This window comes from Apiospora kogelbergensis, assembly GCF_038363985.1.
Source record: "Apiospora kogelbergensis strain CBS 113332 chromosome Unknown utg000003l_segment0_segment0, whole genome shotgun sequence".
Lineage (NCBI taxonomy): Eukaryota > Fungi > Ascomycota > Sordariomycetes > Amphisphaeriales > Apiosporaceae > Apiospora > Apiospora kogelbergensis.
Genome location: NW_027117420.1, coordinates 219,798 through 235,893, shown reverse-complemented (window position 1 = coordinate 235,893; position 16,096 = coordinate 219,798). Strand labels below are relative to the sequence as shown.

The window sequence follows — 16,096 nt, the reverse complement described above, 5'->3', positions numbered from 1 at the left end:
ATGATTTTAAGGCGCCAACCTCGGAGGTCAGGTCCGGTTCATCCTACACGCCGGTTCTTCGCAAGCTGCGACTGTAAACGGTCCTGGGGTTGAGCATACACAGGACTTGACGGGACATCTCATCAAAGTTCTGGAGCAGAATAAGTCGATATTGGATATTAATTGCTATTCCATCGATGCAGCTACAATGGAGCGCGTGTTTATGAGCGTAGTTAAGGACAGCGATGCCCCTGAGGATGCCGACTGGCGCTATGCTATTCGTTTAGCGTTATGTCGTTTTGGGTCGGATAGTAAAAAGGCATATCGTATAGCGCCACATTCCGTTGGCCAATAGAAGCATCACACACGATACACACATACCAAGGGCAAATTATTAATAGAGGTTGAATAAAGGAAATGTTGCAAGTGCCTATTTGTCTTTGTTTAAATAAAAACAGATCTATCTTACTAGAGGCCTTGTAATAGATGGGATAAAGGGTCATTGAAAAAGAACAATAGGAGAGGGCTGGCCCTCTCCTTCCGAAAACGAGGTATATAAGTCAGCGCACACAGCAACACACACCACGTTTGCTCTACTGGGGAAACAACTAATCTACTAGACCACCTACGATTCAACTAAAAGGGATAACGACAAAATTAAAGAGATCTCCAGAATAATCTGAGAGAAAAGCAGATCGACTAGGTGCCAAGAAACATGCAGAAAGAAGATATTGACAATGCAGGAGGGGCTGCTGACTCTCGGGAGCAAAGTGTACCCAAGAGAAGACGACCGGCAGACGACAGTGAAGGCGGCGAAAAGAAGAGAGTTAAGACGCCATCGCAAGAGGCTTCCAAGAGGAAGCGAGACGCGGAAGACAATGAAGATGGCAAAGACAAGGCCTCTAAACGTAGTAAGCCTCCGCCACCTTCAAAAAAGGCCATACTGAAGAAACCCATTGTTACAATGATAACCGTACCTGGGCAATTCACGGTGACCTACAAGGACACCATGACGATAACCGCAACGGGAGCCTCTATAAGCAATGTTGGCAATCCTAAAGACAATGATACTCCTTCGAAGGGAGTGAGGTTTTCGGAGCAGGAGGCAGACAAGGAGAAGGTGAAGAGGGCACCTAAGCTGGGCACCTCCGCAGCCACCAGTAACTGGAACAACAGGAACCCTGACGAGAAGCTCGGGGACCTTAAAATCCGAGAGCGAGAGCGAGCGCTAAAGCGTCTCAACGAGGTTAAGAAAAAGATTGAAGGCAGTTTTCGTGATCTATACGCGAAGTGTTTCGACCCATACGAGAAAGCATACCTGGACACAAAAAAGGGAGAAGACCGACGCGACCCCAAGATCGCCCAGCACCTCGATACTATCGAAGGCCTCTTCGGACGTCGAGACAACGAGCGTGAGGACCTTCGCCGGCGCGTACTGGCCTGTAAAGACCCAAAGGTTTGGGCCGAGGCGGACGCTATATGTCGTCGCATCCGGAAAGACGAGAGAAGCTGGGTAAAAGATGGCCCACCGGAGGAACAGGCCCAGGTCTTGGCCGCTGTTCTTCGCAGCATCCCCATCCTAAGTAGTCATGTCGACAACAGCGAGGCCCGCATTAAGAAGGAAGCTGCTCGCGTAAGAGCCGACATTCGCCTTGAGAAGACTGGAAAGAGAAACGTCGAGACTCGGCACTATGAGGTACCGCTGGATCGGTTCGCTGCAAAGACATTCAAGTCCATCGAGAAGACGATCGATACTAAGGACGTCAAGTCCGCCAAGGAGATGCTCGAGCGAGCGGAAGCCCCAGACGAGAGCCGTGGAGAGGGCGAAGGGAGAGATGACAACGGCGAGGATGAGTCGGACGATAATGCTGAGTATGTGCAGCTTTGAAGATAAGTAAGACCTAGTGAGCGTGACGTAAAGAGCGTGATGCAGTAAAGATCTCACCCTTTCGGTTTTTTTGGGTTTTGATTGTTGTTTATAAAGTATAGGCTGTAGAATAATATAGTCAGTTCTTGCATATTATGTATAATTATCAGTGAGCACCCCTTCCGACCCTACGCTAACTAAATCCGGGTTCTATAGTAAGTTCTCGTTTTCTGCCGAATATGAGCTTATCTTCAATGCGCCTATTAAGGTATTTCCTAAACAAGTATTGTTGGGTCTGGCAACCTAAATCTTGGGACTTCGTCAGGGGTCGCCCACAAGGTCTAACACCTCCCCGACCTTACACCAGCGGCGGATTTCCAACGGAGTGCCCTCGTCGGCGCCGGCACCAACTCCGATGATGTTGTCTAGCTGCTGCTGCTGCCGCTGCGTCTCCAGCTCTAGTCTGTGATGCCTGTGAATGCCCCCTGACCATAGGTACTCTCGTAACTGACGATCCCGGTCGGAAGTTAAAAAGAATAATTGGGGGGAGGGGGTGGGGAAGCACTGCAGTGTCATTCGTATAGAGTATATTAGCTAAGATTCCTGCGTTGAAAACTATCGAGCGGAGTATAAAGTCCCGACAGCCTAGAAGCATGTGAACCGCCATCGCCAGCCTCATCGCAAGAATTACAAATCTCGAAGGTGCCCGCGGCGCAGCAGCATCGATATCCCCCACCAGCGCTGGCATATAGTCGTCACGTGTTGTGCACGGAAAGCAGGGGCAGAGGGTGTTCGACGCAAATTCGATAGTTGGCTTCTACCAAACATAAACCATCTCCTAATCAGAGTCGTCATTGATAGTCGCCCTCGCCCGGTCCACGGCCGTGTCGCCAGGCATGCGAGCCTTGTCCCCAGCCGTCTGTATGACCGGAGGTCTGTAGAAGACAGTCTCGTCATCCTCCGCATCGAGTTGCATGAGGAAAGTCTCCCACTTCTCGATCAACTAGTAGAGCAAGCCAAATATTAGCCAATCGGAAACTCCAGAAGAAGAAAAACCGGATGCACGTTGTGGTGCGTAACTACTTACCTCCTTTTGGGCCTCCACCGCGCTCTCCAGGAAAGTTTCCACGGCACTCTTGAAATCCTCGACCTTCTCGCGCTCAAAGCGATCGAGCTCCGCACGCATGAGACGACCCATGTCGTCGAACAAGAGCCGGGCTTGGTGCACCTTGCGCTCCGCGTCGGCAACCTCGGCGCTGACCTGGTTGAGACGATCCTGCTGGGACTTTCCTTGGCGGAGCAGCTTGTCCTGGGTGGTCTTGCGCTTCTGCAGCTCCGACTCGGCACTATGCCAGCTGTGGAAGGCCTTCTGGCGCTGGCCGAAGGCTTGTTTGACGCTGCCGATCAAGCGGATGTACTCGTCGATGATGATGCCGAACGTAAGGACGTCCTGCTGCGCTTGGCGGTCGTAGACGTCGCGTATCGTGATCTGCAGCTCCGAGAGGGCGTCAAGTGGGCCGGACAAGGTGTGGCTCAGCTCCACTGTTGACAGAGCATGTAGAGAGGCAGAGAAATCGCCAGCGGCCTCGGCCATGGCCTTGCGTTGGCTGACCATGGTATCCATCGACTTCATCAAAGCCTTGAGTTGGTTCTCGAGGGCATCCAGATAGACGCGACGGTCATGGAACCACTATTAGTCTGTTAATACATGCATGGAGGTCGCAATATTCAAAAGCACTTACATCATCCTGCTCCACAAACTTATTACTGCTCCCGACACTGATTCCGAGGGAGCCGAAGACCCCCTTGCTCTCGCCCGGAATCGGGTCTCTTCGCTCCTTGTGCTTGATATCGACATTGAAGGACTCGCTTTCGAGAAACAGCTTTAGGTCAGGGTCGTTTTGCAGGGTAGGATGAGCGGCAATCTTGTTGCACATCTTCTCGAGGGCAGCACGGCGCGATTCGACGAAGTTGGTGTCAAACCGGTTCAGGGCCTGCTTCTCTGGTGGAGGCGGCACGACGACACCGGGGTTGTTGCCGTGCATTGTGGTGTAAAGCCACAAGAAGTCCCGGTATCGTCGCTTAACCTCAAATTCGGGCTGCTTGTAGCCCTTGGATGTTGTCCTCGTTCGCACGGAATAAACGATATGAGAGCTCGTGAGATCGCCGACCTTGTGCGGGTCGCCGACACTGATGTGGAAGCTCGGCTTAGCCGCGGCCTGCTCAAGGCTTATGCTTGGCTGGGTCGTGGTTCGAATCGGGCTGGGCAGAGCGGCTTGCACGGGCGGAGGCGCGCGGGGGCCTGAGGGAAGGTCTGCATCCTCTTCTTCATCGATGTCGTGGGGATCTTTAGGCCCAGCCTTCCGCTGGCCGGCGGCAGGCATGGTGGTGCGGATGGTCATTTGCTCCTTCTGAGGCGGTACAGGCGGTTCATCGGACGGGACATCCGCACCAGTGGCGGCATTGTCGCCAAGAGGGCCCAACGGACCGAGAGGATCGTCGGCTTGGAGGGAGGTAGGCTGAGCCTGTAAGCGTCGTACGGGCTTGCGCGGCCCTCGAGCGGCAGGAGACTTGACATTGGATTGAGAGGCTTGGGAAGCATCGGTCTCTGACGTCTTCAGTACTGAGTCTAGATCAGGGTTCGCTTTCGTTAGTCTGAGGTCGGCGATACAGGTGGGTCAAGTCGGCTGAGTGCATCGTACCATCTTGCTCGAAGGGCGGCTTCGAGGATTGCGACGGGACATCTAAACGGGGTTTAGTATGGCAATAGAGTGCGGAATGGGCCAATGGCTTGAGACATACCACCCCAAGGCGAGTCGCCTGCTTCTCCCAGATCCATGGCGATGGTTTGCGTGCTTGGTTGTTGCTTTTGGGCGTGGCCAAAGGCGTCGGGTGAAGCTGTTGTTGTCGATTGAAGGGCGAGATATGAGATGGGCGACAGTGTCGTCAGAGGCAATTGCAATTGGGGACAAGCCCAAGGCTGCCACCATAAGTCGGCAAGTGGGAGGGAGCTCGGGCCACGCACTGTGGGGGCGCAGCATATGAGAGCCAAGCAATATTTCTAAGACATGCTGCTTGCAATAGTGCCAGTGGGCGCCAGTCCATTGGAAGATGGAAACATGCAACTTGCATCTTCTCAATAACCACCATTGATCTTTTTTTTAATCATGTTACTGGCGATCCGTCATATCATGTCGGCTGGGAGTTGAACATGACTTACTAGCACGCCGAGTGACAATCAGCTAGTCATTGGAAAGCCAGTCATGATGTGGTTGGGTATAAGGCGCCTGACTCACTTGATCTAACATAATCGGTTGCAGGCTGTTCAGCGCATCCAGAAACGCGTAAGGGGAAGGTCATGGTAAAGTATACAGGGCTGGACGATGCTCTTGTCCGCTGCTCCACTTGTGATGCGAGCCTTCAGCTTATCGAAAGATTTCCTTCGGCAAATACCTTCTGCAGTCTCGGGCGAGGCTTTGGTAGCTGTTGGAAGGTGTCTCAATGGCAATATCAAGGTGGATGTGCTCTAGGTTGCACCTGTTCAAACCCAGAAGCACGAGATCAGCACCAAGCGCTGTCAGGCTCTTGGGAACGCCATGGACACCAGCTATCTATTGGGTTGTCAGCTTGGCATCGAACCGAAAGAAAAGAACAAAAAGTAAAGGGTGTGAGTATATCCAAGATTCTTTAGCTTCCGCTATCCTCTATACTCTTTTTTTGAACGCGTACATATTATTTAGCACAACATACTTTCAATTTCTTTTCTATTTAGCGAAAGTGAATACAATATTCAATAAGATAAATTCTATATTAGACTACTTTCATGACCTCCTACTAGTGGAGTAAGGAGTGAGCCGGGTAATAACATCGATCGACATCCCCAAGTATCTAATGGTGTGATGATAGGGATCGACGTATTAGGGGCGAGAGAATCTCAGCATTGTAACGAGGAGTCATCGATAATCATGAGATATCGAGAGTTGCTCACTGGCGACGTTGGGAGATTTTGTGACGAAGTGATCAGACGAGGATTGCTCTTGGGGATCCGTCTCATCCACCAAGAATAAGAAAGAAGTGCTGGGTACGAGACAGAAAAATGAACGACTTAACAATGTTCGTTCCCACATAGTCAAAGTATCAGGTGGACTGAAGAACACCGTACCGGCTGGTACCAACCTGCCGCAGAGCATACACAATCACTTGCTTGATTTAACGGGAATGTTTGTATTTGCTTAACACCTACTCCTTCGTAGAAATTTCATGGTCACATGAAGATGAGGCAGTGGCTTGTTGATAAGTTTTTCGCACATGGCCCAACAGACGTACAGCAGCCGAGGGAGGCAGTGACTCGGATATTTAGCACCAATGGGAAGAAGCAAGCGGAAATCAATGTCAAAATACTGGCCGTGCTTGCTTTATTTAGCCTTGCGAGGATCTGCACCAGGCCGAACAATCATCGTTACGTCCTACTAAATACACAGTCGTGAAATCATGATTTTACCGCTCTAGCGGTGCTCGAAGTTTGGCTTTCTTTTCTCCAGGAACGCACGCTGGCCCTCATGGCAATCCTGCACGTCAAAGGTCGCGTAATACAAGGCTTTCTCGTGTACCATACCCATCTCTAAAGTCGACGACTCCGCTGTGTTTTCAGGGGCAACGTCAGTCCTCATTCTCCCAAATTCCATAACAACGGCAGATTTGGGTTTGACTCACCTGTCAGTACGGCCTGCTTCGCTATTTGCGCCACCGGGCCGGACAGGGCCGCAATCTTGGTGGCGAGCTTCATGGCCTCCTCCAGCACCTTCTCCTTCGGGAACGTGCGTGTCACCATACCCAAGCGCTCGAACTCGGCCCCGGAGGCAGGCTCGCCGGTGAGGATGAATTCCATGGCCTTGTGCTTCCCGAGGGCCCGGGCAAGACGCTGAGTGCCACCGGCACCAGGGATGGTACCAATCTTCATCTCTGGCAGACCAAACATGGCATCTTCAGCCGCGTAGATCATGTCGCACTAAACCCTTGTGTTACTAGGCTGTCCTAAACGATAGGGAAAGGATGACACGTGATATTGTGTACTTACTGCCAATGAGATTTCACAGCCGCCTCCAAGCTACGGGTAAATGTTTATCAGTACTCACACTTACGGAAACGTGGAATATAGGAGTAGGGATTTCTCACTGCAGCTCCCACCACAGCCGCAATGGTGGGCTTGGAGAAGCGGGCAAATGCGTCTGTGAGGTCTTTCAGGAAGTTCCTCCGATGCGCGGCGGCGGTGGTTATGGCGACCAACTCTTTGATATCCATACCGGCTGCAGCAAGTGACAAGGGAAACCCCACCAATTAGCTAAAAGTCCGTTCACCGATTGTTGTTGCTACTACTCACCACAGAAGGGGCCCTCGGGCAAGCCGGCGACGACAACGGCTCGCACCTCGGGCATGCTGTCCAACTCGCGCAGGGCCACGACGATGGTGTCTATCATGGCCTGGCTGAAAGCATTGCGCTTGGCCGGCCGGTCCATCTGGAGCACAGCGACGCCATGCTCATTGGCCGAGACCTTGATGTCGTCGGTGGTTATTTTGGTGATCAATTGCATTGTGACCTGACTCGGGAGAGTTGTGTTGTGTTGCTGCTGCCGGGTTATTTCTAGAGTGGCGGTGTCCAATGCTGGTATGCAGTTTCGTTGTTGGTATGTTTGATGGACTCGAGGTTCAAGAATCTAATTAAAAACACGTCAATGGCTGAGAAACGAAATCGAGGCTGCGACCCCTCCATGTTTACCGTTTACTGCGGCCATTGTGTTTACTGCGTTCCCAGCGGCTCCCCGTCTTCCCCCTGGATCCCCCCACCAGCTCCCCACCCACCACGAACAAATGTGCTACACAGGAGACAGGTATGCAAGCCACTGTTTAGGGGGGGCTGTTAATTGCTTTTGCTTCTGGCCAGAGATGGGGGCATTGATGTTTGGACCATGTGATGTCAGCCATGTTGCATGAACCGGCCGAAAGCTCGGGAGAATCTTATGCCCTGTCTGTCGCGACACTGCACCCCCCTTCTGCAGCATTTCTGCACCCCCCTCCCCTTTCTGCTCTTCATGCTCTTCTTGACTCTTGACTCGTCGTGGCTGCACGCAGCCTCGGGAAAATAGGGAAGGTGCTTGTCGCCCATGGACATGTTGTTTACCTATCCAGGACCCCCTCCCACATTGGTAACCGCTGATTCATCCACTCGTGGGCCCCACCTTTTCCTTTATTTAGCAGTTGACACTCTTCCCGCCCGGGGTGCATGCAAGTGATTCGATCATGCAGATGTGAGCATGATTGCGTCGTGCTGCAAACCGGTTGGTTAGTCAGTTGCCGTCTTCAGATGAAGACTTTTCATTCCAGTTTCAGTAGGAACTTTCCAGAGAAGGTCGAAGAATTCCCAATCGGGGTCGGGGTATCCTGGCGTGAATCTAAATTCCGCCCTGCTCCAGCAGTAGCGTTCCGCCCAATTCGTTCAGTCCTGAGAATCGTCCCGTCCCAAATCTCTGAATTAGGTTCATCGGCCGTCCGATGGAGTGCTTGCTGCTTGGCGGCTCTCGCGCCCCGTATCGCATCCATGTTCGGACTTTTGCCCACCAATGGGAACTGAAAAGGGCGCGACAGGGCACCACGGGGCGCTACGGGGCACTACGGGCACGACAGGGCACCGGCGACAGGGCACTTAGAACCCTGGGAAACCCAGCCAAACACTGAACCTAAACCACCTGCAACCCTAGCTGCTTCTAGGTCACTGCCTGAACGGCCTACTGCCTGCTAGCTTCATGTTTCTTGAAACGACGTCGCTCCTTTGTCCTGCTCCACGCCACGTGCAAAAATCTCTCCTTCCACCAACCAGAACCAGAACAGGCTCATGAGTTCCCTACTAACGGAGGATTGTGTTTCAACAACGCAGAAATTTTGCTGCAGACCAAGTCGCCTTGTCGATCCTTCTCACCTGCATACCACTTGCTCTCGTTTCTGTCGCGCAGCCTCGGCTAACTGGCCCTCACGTGCGCTGGAAAGTAGCAACTCCTACCGATCCTTTTCTACCCACGGAATTGGATAGTAGAAACATATTGCATTCTCAAAAGATGTTGCGATATTACGATACCCCATCAGACTCCAAGCTCCCCCAGGAAAGAAATCACCATATCGACAAGCGTTGCTTTCGCTTAGCTTAGCGCATGGCGAACTGTTCGTTTGAAGTCGCGGCCGGGGATCGAGTCCCCAAGTGCCGAACATGCCACTATTTTCAGCCTATATGGTACGACACGACGTCACGCTAAGAAGACGGATGGAAGGGCTTTGAGGCGAGAATACATCTACGCTCGCGTCCAAAACCGGCTGTCGCTGGAATAGTGTAGTAGCCCCGGCGGCCCTAGGCGCAGGCGTCCTAAGACCCCGGGTGTGGACCTTTCACGCCAGGCATGCATATATAGCCTCACATATATATATACACGTTATGTATAGGAAAACCGACCCCACCGTCGGGGCCCAAGCCTACACAATCTCGGCCGTGAGCTAGTGCTGGCCCTTCGAGGTAGATCTCTCCCTATACGAGCGTTTGTGCCTGGCTGACGTCGGAACCGTTTCTTCGGCCGTGGAGCACGGCGGGGACGGAGGCGGGGCTTTGAAACTGGTATGATGATTTAGAACCCCCTTTGTGGAGAGTAAGCGCTACGCTTTTTAGATTCGTACGAGAATCCCCCAAAATCCCGGGTTCCGAGGGCAGTACCGAGGGCTGTGGTTCTGGACCGTGGTCCAACCCTTCTGTCACTGTAAACTGTTACTCGAGATTGACAATCGAATTCGGGCGGATCTGCCTAGGGCGAGATTCATCCAAGCCGGGCCCAGATGTGCAAAGATGTTCTAATTACCGGCAGCCACAACGTGTATTCTCCACGTGCAATCTCAGACATTGCAACATCGTATAATGTCCGGCTCCAGTTGCCAAACCAAGCCAAATTATCGAGCACGCTGCATGCTCGTCACATATTGGGGAGGGAAGTCCCAGGCAGAAGACAGGTCGGTTATTGACAATGGCATCGCGAACCAAGGCAGTCGTGCCGTGCCATGCATTCAGTAGTGCGTGATGGCGGTTAGTAAACAAGTTATCAGCACGCAGCCAAGAGCGTTGCCCCGACGTGAAACGGGGAGCCCCAGTGGTGTTGCAAGGGGACAGGCGGAATTATACAATTACGGCATAGAAATCTAGGCCAAGCCTCTCGAGACTTGACAGAACTGACAGGAACACATTGGGTAGTCCGTCCGGGCCAGGGCAGGGGCGAACACAAGTCCCACTCATGCAGGGACGGCGGCATCGTGGTTCGTGTTGTCGCACCAGACCAGCTATATCAGCGTCTTTTGTGAGCTACACCCCCTCCCCCCCAGTAACCACATCGGCTCCACGCATTCTTTTTGGCGATGCACTGGAGGAAAAAGAAAGAAGCCACAACGAAAAGAAGGATGGAAAAAAAGCTTCTGTTTCAATTTCAATCTCCGGGGCCATGATGATGACATGCCTGATTCGGCCGTAGACGTACTCGGGGCAACCGTTTCCATTCCAGCCCCGGCAAGATGTCGTAAAATTTCGCCGTCTCGACCGTCAGAATGTCTTACAAGGAATAATTGGGATTTGCGACATGGAATCTCCCGCACCATGATCCGTGAGTTTAAAATGGACCAGGGTTCCTCTTCATTTCCTAGCTCACGGGGATCTCCTTGCACATCGTGGGTCTGTCCTTCTACTAGTCAGTAACGGTAACAGCAACAGCAACATCAAACGCATAGTACCATAGCCTCGACCATACACAAAAAGCCCCCGTATTGCGGCTCTTCTTGCCCCTTCCTCTTCTTCTTTCCTCTCTAGGTGCTGTTGGTTGTGTCGTTGTTTTACCACATATCGTTCGTTTCTTTCTTCGTGTTCAGCCAATTTTCGACTGCATTTGGAGAGAGTTGGTCTTTCATTTGGAGACTCTCCGTTGTCGAAAAGCTTAATAATGGCGTTCCATTCACTAGAGAAGCTGTCCCCGGGGGATCAGCATCTGTTTAGCCAATATGGACGCGGGCCGTCCATCCCCTTGCAGCACCGGACGGTGACGGCGGCCTTCGAGTCGATCGCGGGCACCTTCCCCTATGCGAAGGCGGTGCGGGAGTGCTTCGGCCAGGAGAGGACGCTCACATACGCCGAGCTCGACTGGCGGTCCAACATGGTGGCCAACCACCTCATCACAAATTACGACCTTCAGCCCAAGCAGCGCGTCGTCTGCGTGTACTCCCGGTCACTCGAGATGACCATCTTCATCCTCGGTGTCCTCAAGGCCGGCTGCCAGTACGTGCCCATCGACGGCTCCGTCATGGTCGAGGAGAGCCTGCAGCACGTCATTCGCGACTCCGGCGCCCCCATCATCCTGTGCCTGTCCAGCTTCGAGGAGAAGGTCGAGCGCAGCATGCCCCTAGATTCCGACGCCACCATCGTCGCCATCGACGCGCTGGACCCCCTCTGGCGCCGCGGCGACACCAGAAACCCAGAAATCTCCATCGGTCCTTATGACGGAGCGTACGCCATCTACACCTCTGGGACGACTGGCGCGCCCAAGGGTGTAGATGTGACTCACGAGGGCACCTGTAACACCCTGCTTAACGAGCCCGGCAAGCTGGGCATCACAATCGGCACGAACGTGTCGTCCGTTCTGATGCTTGGTTTCGATATGTGTACGTGTAACCTACTCTTACCCTCCCTTGTTAAGGAGCCCTCCATACTAGAGAACTCTTTACTGACAATTATCGAACATTTAAAGGCGCCTGGGAGATCCTCGGCACACTGATGAACGGAGGTTGTCTCAACCTGCGCGGCTCAAGCGGCCGTGGCGGCGACAAGGATGTGTGGGCCGCGTGTCTCAGCCGATCAGATGTGGTGATTGCCACGCCCAGTGCGGCCCAGAAGTACCTCCCTCGCCACGAGGAGTTCCCCAACATCAAGACCATCGCCGTCGGCGGCGAGCCGTGTCCCCTGACTCTGGCCCAGGAATGGGCCCCCCACGTGCGGTTCCTCAACGTCTGCGGTCCCACCGAGATATCGATCCTGAACACGGCACACACGCATAAGCTCGGCGCTAAGCTGACGATCGGCCGGCCCAACCCCAATACGAACGTCTACATATTGGACGAAAAGGAATGCCCTGTCAAGATCGGGGAGCCCGGCCTGATGTGGGTGGGTGGTCTTGGCGTCACGAAGGGTTACCTCAACTTGCCTGAGCTTACCGCCCAGCGTTATCGCCCGGACAAGTTCACTCGCGACGGCCGCATGATGTTCAACACAGGCGATCTTTGTAGGTGGCTCGACAACGGCGAGATTGAGCCCCTGGGCCGCCAGGACGACCAGGTCAAGATCAACGGTGTGCGCATCGAGCTTGACGGCGTCTCGGCCTCGGTCGAGTCGTTCCGCAATGTTGCCAAGGCCTGCGCCCTCAAGATCGGCGAGCAGCTGTGGGCGTTCTACTCGTGCCACGGCCACGTCGACGAGGCCGACCTGAAGATTCACCTCGAGGGCCTCCTCGCCCATTACTCGCGGCCCAAGCGTCTCATCCGAGTTCCCGACATGCCCATGACCCCCGGCGGTAAGGTCGACAAGAAGGCCCTCCGGGCTATGGCGGAATCCACCCAGCAGGAAGAGCAAGCCGCGAAGGCTGCAACCGAAACGCTCGCGACCCCACCGGCCACACCGCCATCTGCGTATGTTAACAACAATGGCCAGCAGTTCCACCAGGATAACGCGAACTTCCATGACGCTAATGATATTAGTCTGAGCGCCCTCGAGAAGGGCCTGGTCCCGGTCCGCACCAAGAGCAACGCCACCAGCGTCAAGAGTTACGACGACCTCGAGGTCGAGAAGGCGGCCATCGAGCTCCCCCAGAAGAACGGTTTCCACGGCGGCCGCTATGTGCGCCACAAGCTTTTCAACGCCTACCGCAAGCTGTTCCTGTTCATCTTCATGATCAACCTGTTCGTCTTCATCGGTCTCGCGGCCGGCGCCAAGTCGGGTCTGCCTCTCGACGGCATCGCCAACGCCGTCGCGGCCAACCTGCTCGTCGCCATTGTCATCCGCAACGAGTACGGCATCAACTTTGTCTTCTGGCTGGCCACGCGCGTGCCCAAGTCTGCACCTCTCTGGATCCGCCGGCACTTCGCGCGCTGCTACCACCTAGGAGGATTGCACTCGGGCGCCGCCATCTGCGCGACGGGCTGGTGGGTCATCTTCGCGGTGCAGTCGACCATCTACTTTGTGCGCAAGGACGAGCTGCAGCACGTCAACGTGCCGACCGTGGTGCTGACCTTCCTCATCTTGGCTATCCTGCTGGCCATGCTCATCATGGCCTACCCGCGCGTGCGCATGGTCATGCACGACCAGTTCGAGTGGACGCACCGCTTCGGCGGCTGGACGGCCCTGGCCCTGGTGTGGGCGCACATCGCCGTGACCAACGCCAGCGTCTCGCCCGAGAAGCCCCTCGTCAACAACCCGGCTCTCTGGATGGTGGCCGTCATCTCGTACACCATCATCCTGCCCTGGATCCAGCTCCGCAAGGTCAACGTCCGGCCCGAGCCCCTGTCCAAGCACGCCATCCGCCTGCACTTCGACTACTGCACCCCCAAGCCTGGCAAGGGTATCCGTCTCACCACCAAGCCCCTGCGTGAGTGGCACGGGTTCGCCACCATCCCGATTCCCGGCAAGGCTGGTTTCTCGGTTGTGGTGTCGCGCGCCGGCGACTGGACAGGCCAGATGATCGACAACCCCCTACCAAGCTCTGGACGCGCACCACGCCCGCGTCGGGCGTCTTCCGCATGCTCCCGCTCTTCCGTCGCGTCGTGCTCGTCGCCACCGGTTCGGGAATCGGCCCCTGCCTGCCCGTCATCCTGGCGCGCGAGGTCCCCGTCCGCGTGTTCTGGTCCACGCCCAACCCGGAGACGACGTACGGCCGCGAGATCATCGAGGGCGTGCTCGCCACCGACCCGGACGCCGTCATCTGGAACACGCGCAAGCAGGGCCGCCCGGACATGGCCGTCGAGGCCTACCGCCTCTACAAGGAGAGCGGCGCCGAGGCCGTCGCCATCATTTCTAATGCCAAGGTCACCTCTAAGCTTGTTTACGACTTGGAGGCTCGGGGCGTGCCCGCCTTCGGTCCCATCTTCGACTCTTAGAATGGATCGACCCTTCAATCCATCTGGGCTTCCTCCGCCTTCTTTCTCTTTTCTTCTTCTTACCTATTACGAAGTTAATACCTTAACTTTTATTTTTCGATGTACAATATTCCTTCTTTGTCACTTTTCCCGAGGGTGGGCAGGTGTCAGTACTCATGAGAAAAGGTGTCCTGAAACGCGGTGACGTCGGGCGGTCCTCTTGTGGCACTTACTTAGCGTGGCGTATTTTGTGTGTTTTGGGTGGTGTCACGTGGTGCTGCCACACCCCGGCAAGGCAGCAACCGTCAGCTGTATCTGGCCAGCAAACATTCTTTCATATATATTACTTAGGTTTTCCAAACAATTGAATTGATATTCCAATAACTGAACATGGACCGCCACGATGAGAAGCCTCCCTTGAAACCCGAAGACGACGGGCATCCGCCTGTTGCTGCTGGCTTACCGTCGTATCAGGAAGCCACGACGGGCCTGGCGCAGCCCCCACCAGCTTACCTTGCGCCAGGCAGCAGAACCCCCGGAGCAGATTCCGCCATCGCCCATGATCCCGATGAGAAGAGGGCCGGCAGGGCGTATGACGATGCGTCCTCGCCGACAACCCCGTCGCAACCTCTGACTTTCAGCATCTCTTTCCAGAGCTCCTGGCTGCTCCAGAAGAAGATACACATCAAGCCTGCCGATGTCAGCGGCCCCACCAATTCCAACACCACCAGGTGGGAGGTCGACTACACGTCCAAGTACAATGCCACAATGAACCGACTAGAAGGCGCAGGTGCTGCAACCACAACACCACCCCCAAGAAACGTGGCGACGTTCAAGTTTCCCGAGTTCATCGTGCCAAGCGCTTGCGGCGTCACTATCACCTTCATGCCGCACGAGGCCGAGGATCCCAGACATGCGTCGCCCACCGTCCGCTTCATGCACACGACAGGGATGGTGACCACTAAGTACGCCCTCGACTTGCCAGTGATGCGGAATACGCGGTATGTGTGGCAGACCTCGTATAGAGGTAGTGACGACAGAGGTGGTGCCGGCCAGACGCAGGGGGACGAGAAGGCACGGCTACAGCAGCACTTCTCCATGGCGGAAAAGGGCATACATGCTGGTGTTGGTGGTAATCCAACGACACCACCGTCTAGAGCCCAAGCACCATCCGCTTCCTCTTCTCGGTCGGTAGCAACAGCGCCAGCATTCGACTTCAGCAACCTCCTCTCGGACACCTGGACCCCGTATACGACGCAGTACCTAGTCAATGATGAGCAGGGCCATACCCACGTGCTCGCCCGGTACACGCGGGCAGCGCCTTGGGCTAGTGAGAGGGGTAAGCTCGAGATCTTTCTGAGTAACAAAAGGGACGACGGACTGCAGCCGAAGTTCTTGGGGGCCGCTCTCGTCGAGGGGATCATCATTTCTTGTGCGGCCATGGTGGGTATGCAGGACCGGCTGGGGTTGGCGTCTTCGCTGGTGGAGGCCTATGCGGATAATTATGTTGGGAAAGGAAAGGGCAGGGCATGATTCTCGCTTTCTGTGTTTCTGTGTTTCATGATTTCTCATGAAGGGCATGGCAGATGAATATTTCCAGCTTAAATCAAAGTGTTAAAACTCGCGTCATGGCCACACAGGATGTATTTTTAGTTTCACTTATTCCAACCTAGTAACGCCTTAGAAACACTTCAACTAAGAGCTATGCAATCCACTAAATTGGCTCTATCGAGGCTTTGCTAGGGATGATCCTGCACGTTTCAAGATGATAGAATGAAAGATGGTTGCTCGTGTCAAGAAACAGATCGATCGAGCCATCAACGGTTGATTATATAGATGTGCCGGTGGCCGGCTTGGAAAGGAGTGCAGTAAAAGAGAGTCGGACCGCTTGCGGGAAGTAAATAAAGTTAATGAAGTGCCTTTGTAAGTGGTGCTATAACTGGGGGCTTTGCTTTGTTGGGCCTCATGACGGCAGTCCTCTCTTTGATATCCCTAGTCCTTTCACCGGGGTTGCCACCAAGTGTCCCTATATTTGGATTCTACCGCAAGAGATTA

General features: G+C 54.4%; 5 protein-coding genes across 5 annotated transcripts; 3 read left to right on the top strand and 2 right to left on the bottom strand.

Annotated features, from left to right (window-relative positions):
* Window positions 1-694: 694 nt before the first annotated feature.
* PG998_004742 (uncharacterized protein) lies at window positions 695-1,867 on the top strand (the record flags this gene model as incomplete). Its single annotated transcript, XM_066871560.1, has 1 exon — window positions 695-1,867. The coding sequence occupies one exon, from the start codon at window positions 695-697 to the stop codon at window positions 1,865-1,867; it is 1,173 nt and encodes a 390-aa protein (XP_066731657.1).
* Window positions 1,868-2,684: 817 nt separating this feature from the next.
* On the bottom strand, window positions 2,685-4,685 carry PG998_004741 (vacuolar sorting protein; the record flags this gene model as incomplete). Its single annotated transcript, XM_066871559.1, has 5 exons — window positions 2,685-2,849; window positions 2,934-3,536; window positions 3,589-4,475; window positions 4,549-4,590; window positions 4,649-4,685. 5 exons carry the CDS (start codon window positions 4,683-4,685, stop codon window positions 2,685-2,687), a joined length of 1,734 nt encoding a protein of 577 aa, XP_066731656.1.
* Window positions 4,686-6,351: 1,666 nt separating this feature from the next.
* On the bottom strand, window positions 6,352-7,437 carry PG998_004740 (ClpP/crotonase-like domain-containing protein; the record flags this gene model as incomplete). Its single annotated transcript, XM_066871558.1, has 5 exons — window positions 6,352-6,485; window positions 6,560-6,854; window positions 6,924-6,953; window positions 7,022-7,152; window positions 7,227-7,437. The coding sequence occupies 5 exons, from the start codon at window positions 7,435-7,437 to the stop codon at window positions 6,352-6,354; spliced, it is 801 nt and encodes a 266-aa protein (XP_066731655.1).
* A 3,426-nt stretch (window positions 7,438-10,863) lies between these two features.
* On the top strand, window positions 10,864-14,062 carry PG998_004739 (non-ribosomal peptide synthetase; the record flags this gene model as incomplete). Its single annotated transcript, XM_066871557.1, has 3 exons — window positions 10,864-11,578; window positions 11,665-13,613; window positions 13,667-14,062. The coding sequence occupies 3 exons, from the start codon at window positions 10,864-10,866 to the stop codon at window positions 14,060-14,062; spliced, it is 3,060 nt and encodes a 1,019-aa protein (XP_066731654.1).
* Window positions 14,063-14,431: 369 nt separating this feature from the next.
* On the top strand, window positions 14,432-15,574 carry PG998_004738 (uncharacterized protein; the record flags this gene model as incomplete). Its single annotated transcript, XM_066871556.1, has 1 exon — window positions 14,432-15,574. The coding sequence occupies one exon, from the start codon at window positions 14,432-14,434 to the stop codon at window positions 15,572-15,574; it is 1,143 nt and encodes a 380-aa protein (XP_066731653.1).
* Between the last annotated feature and the right edge of the window lie 522 nt (window positions 15,575-16,096).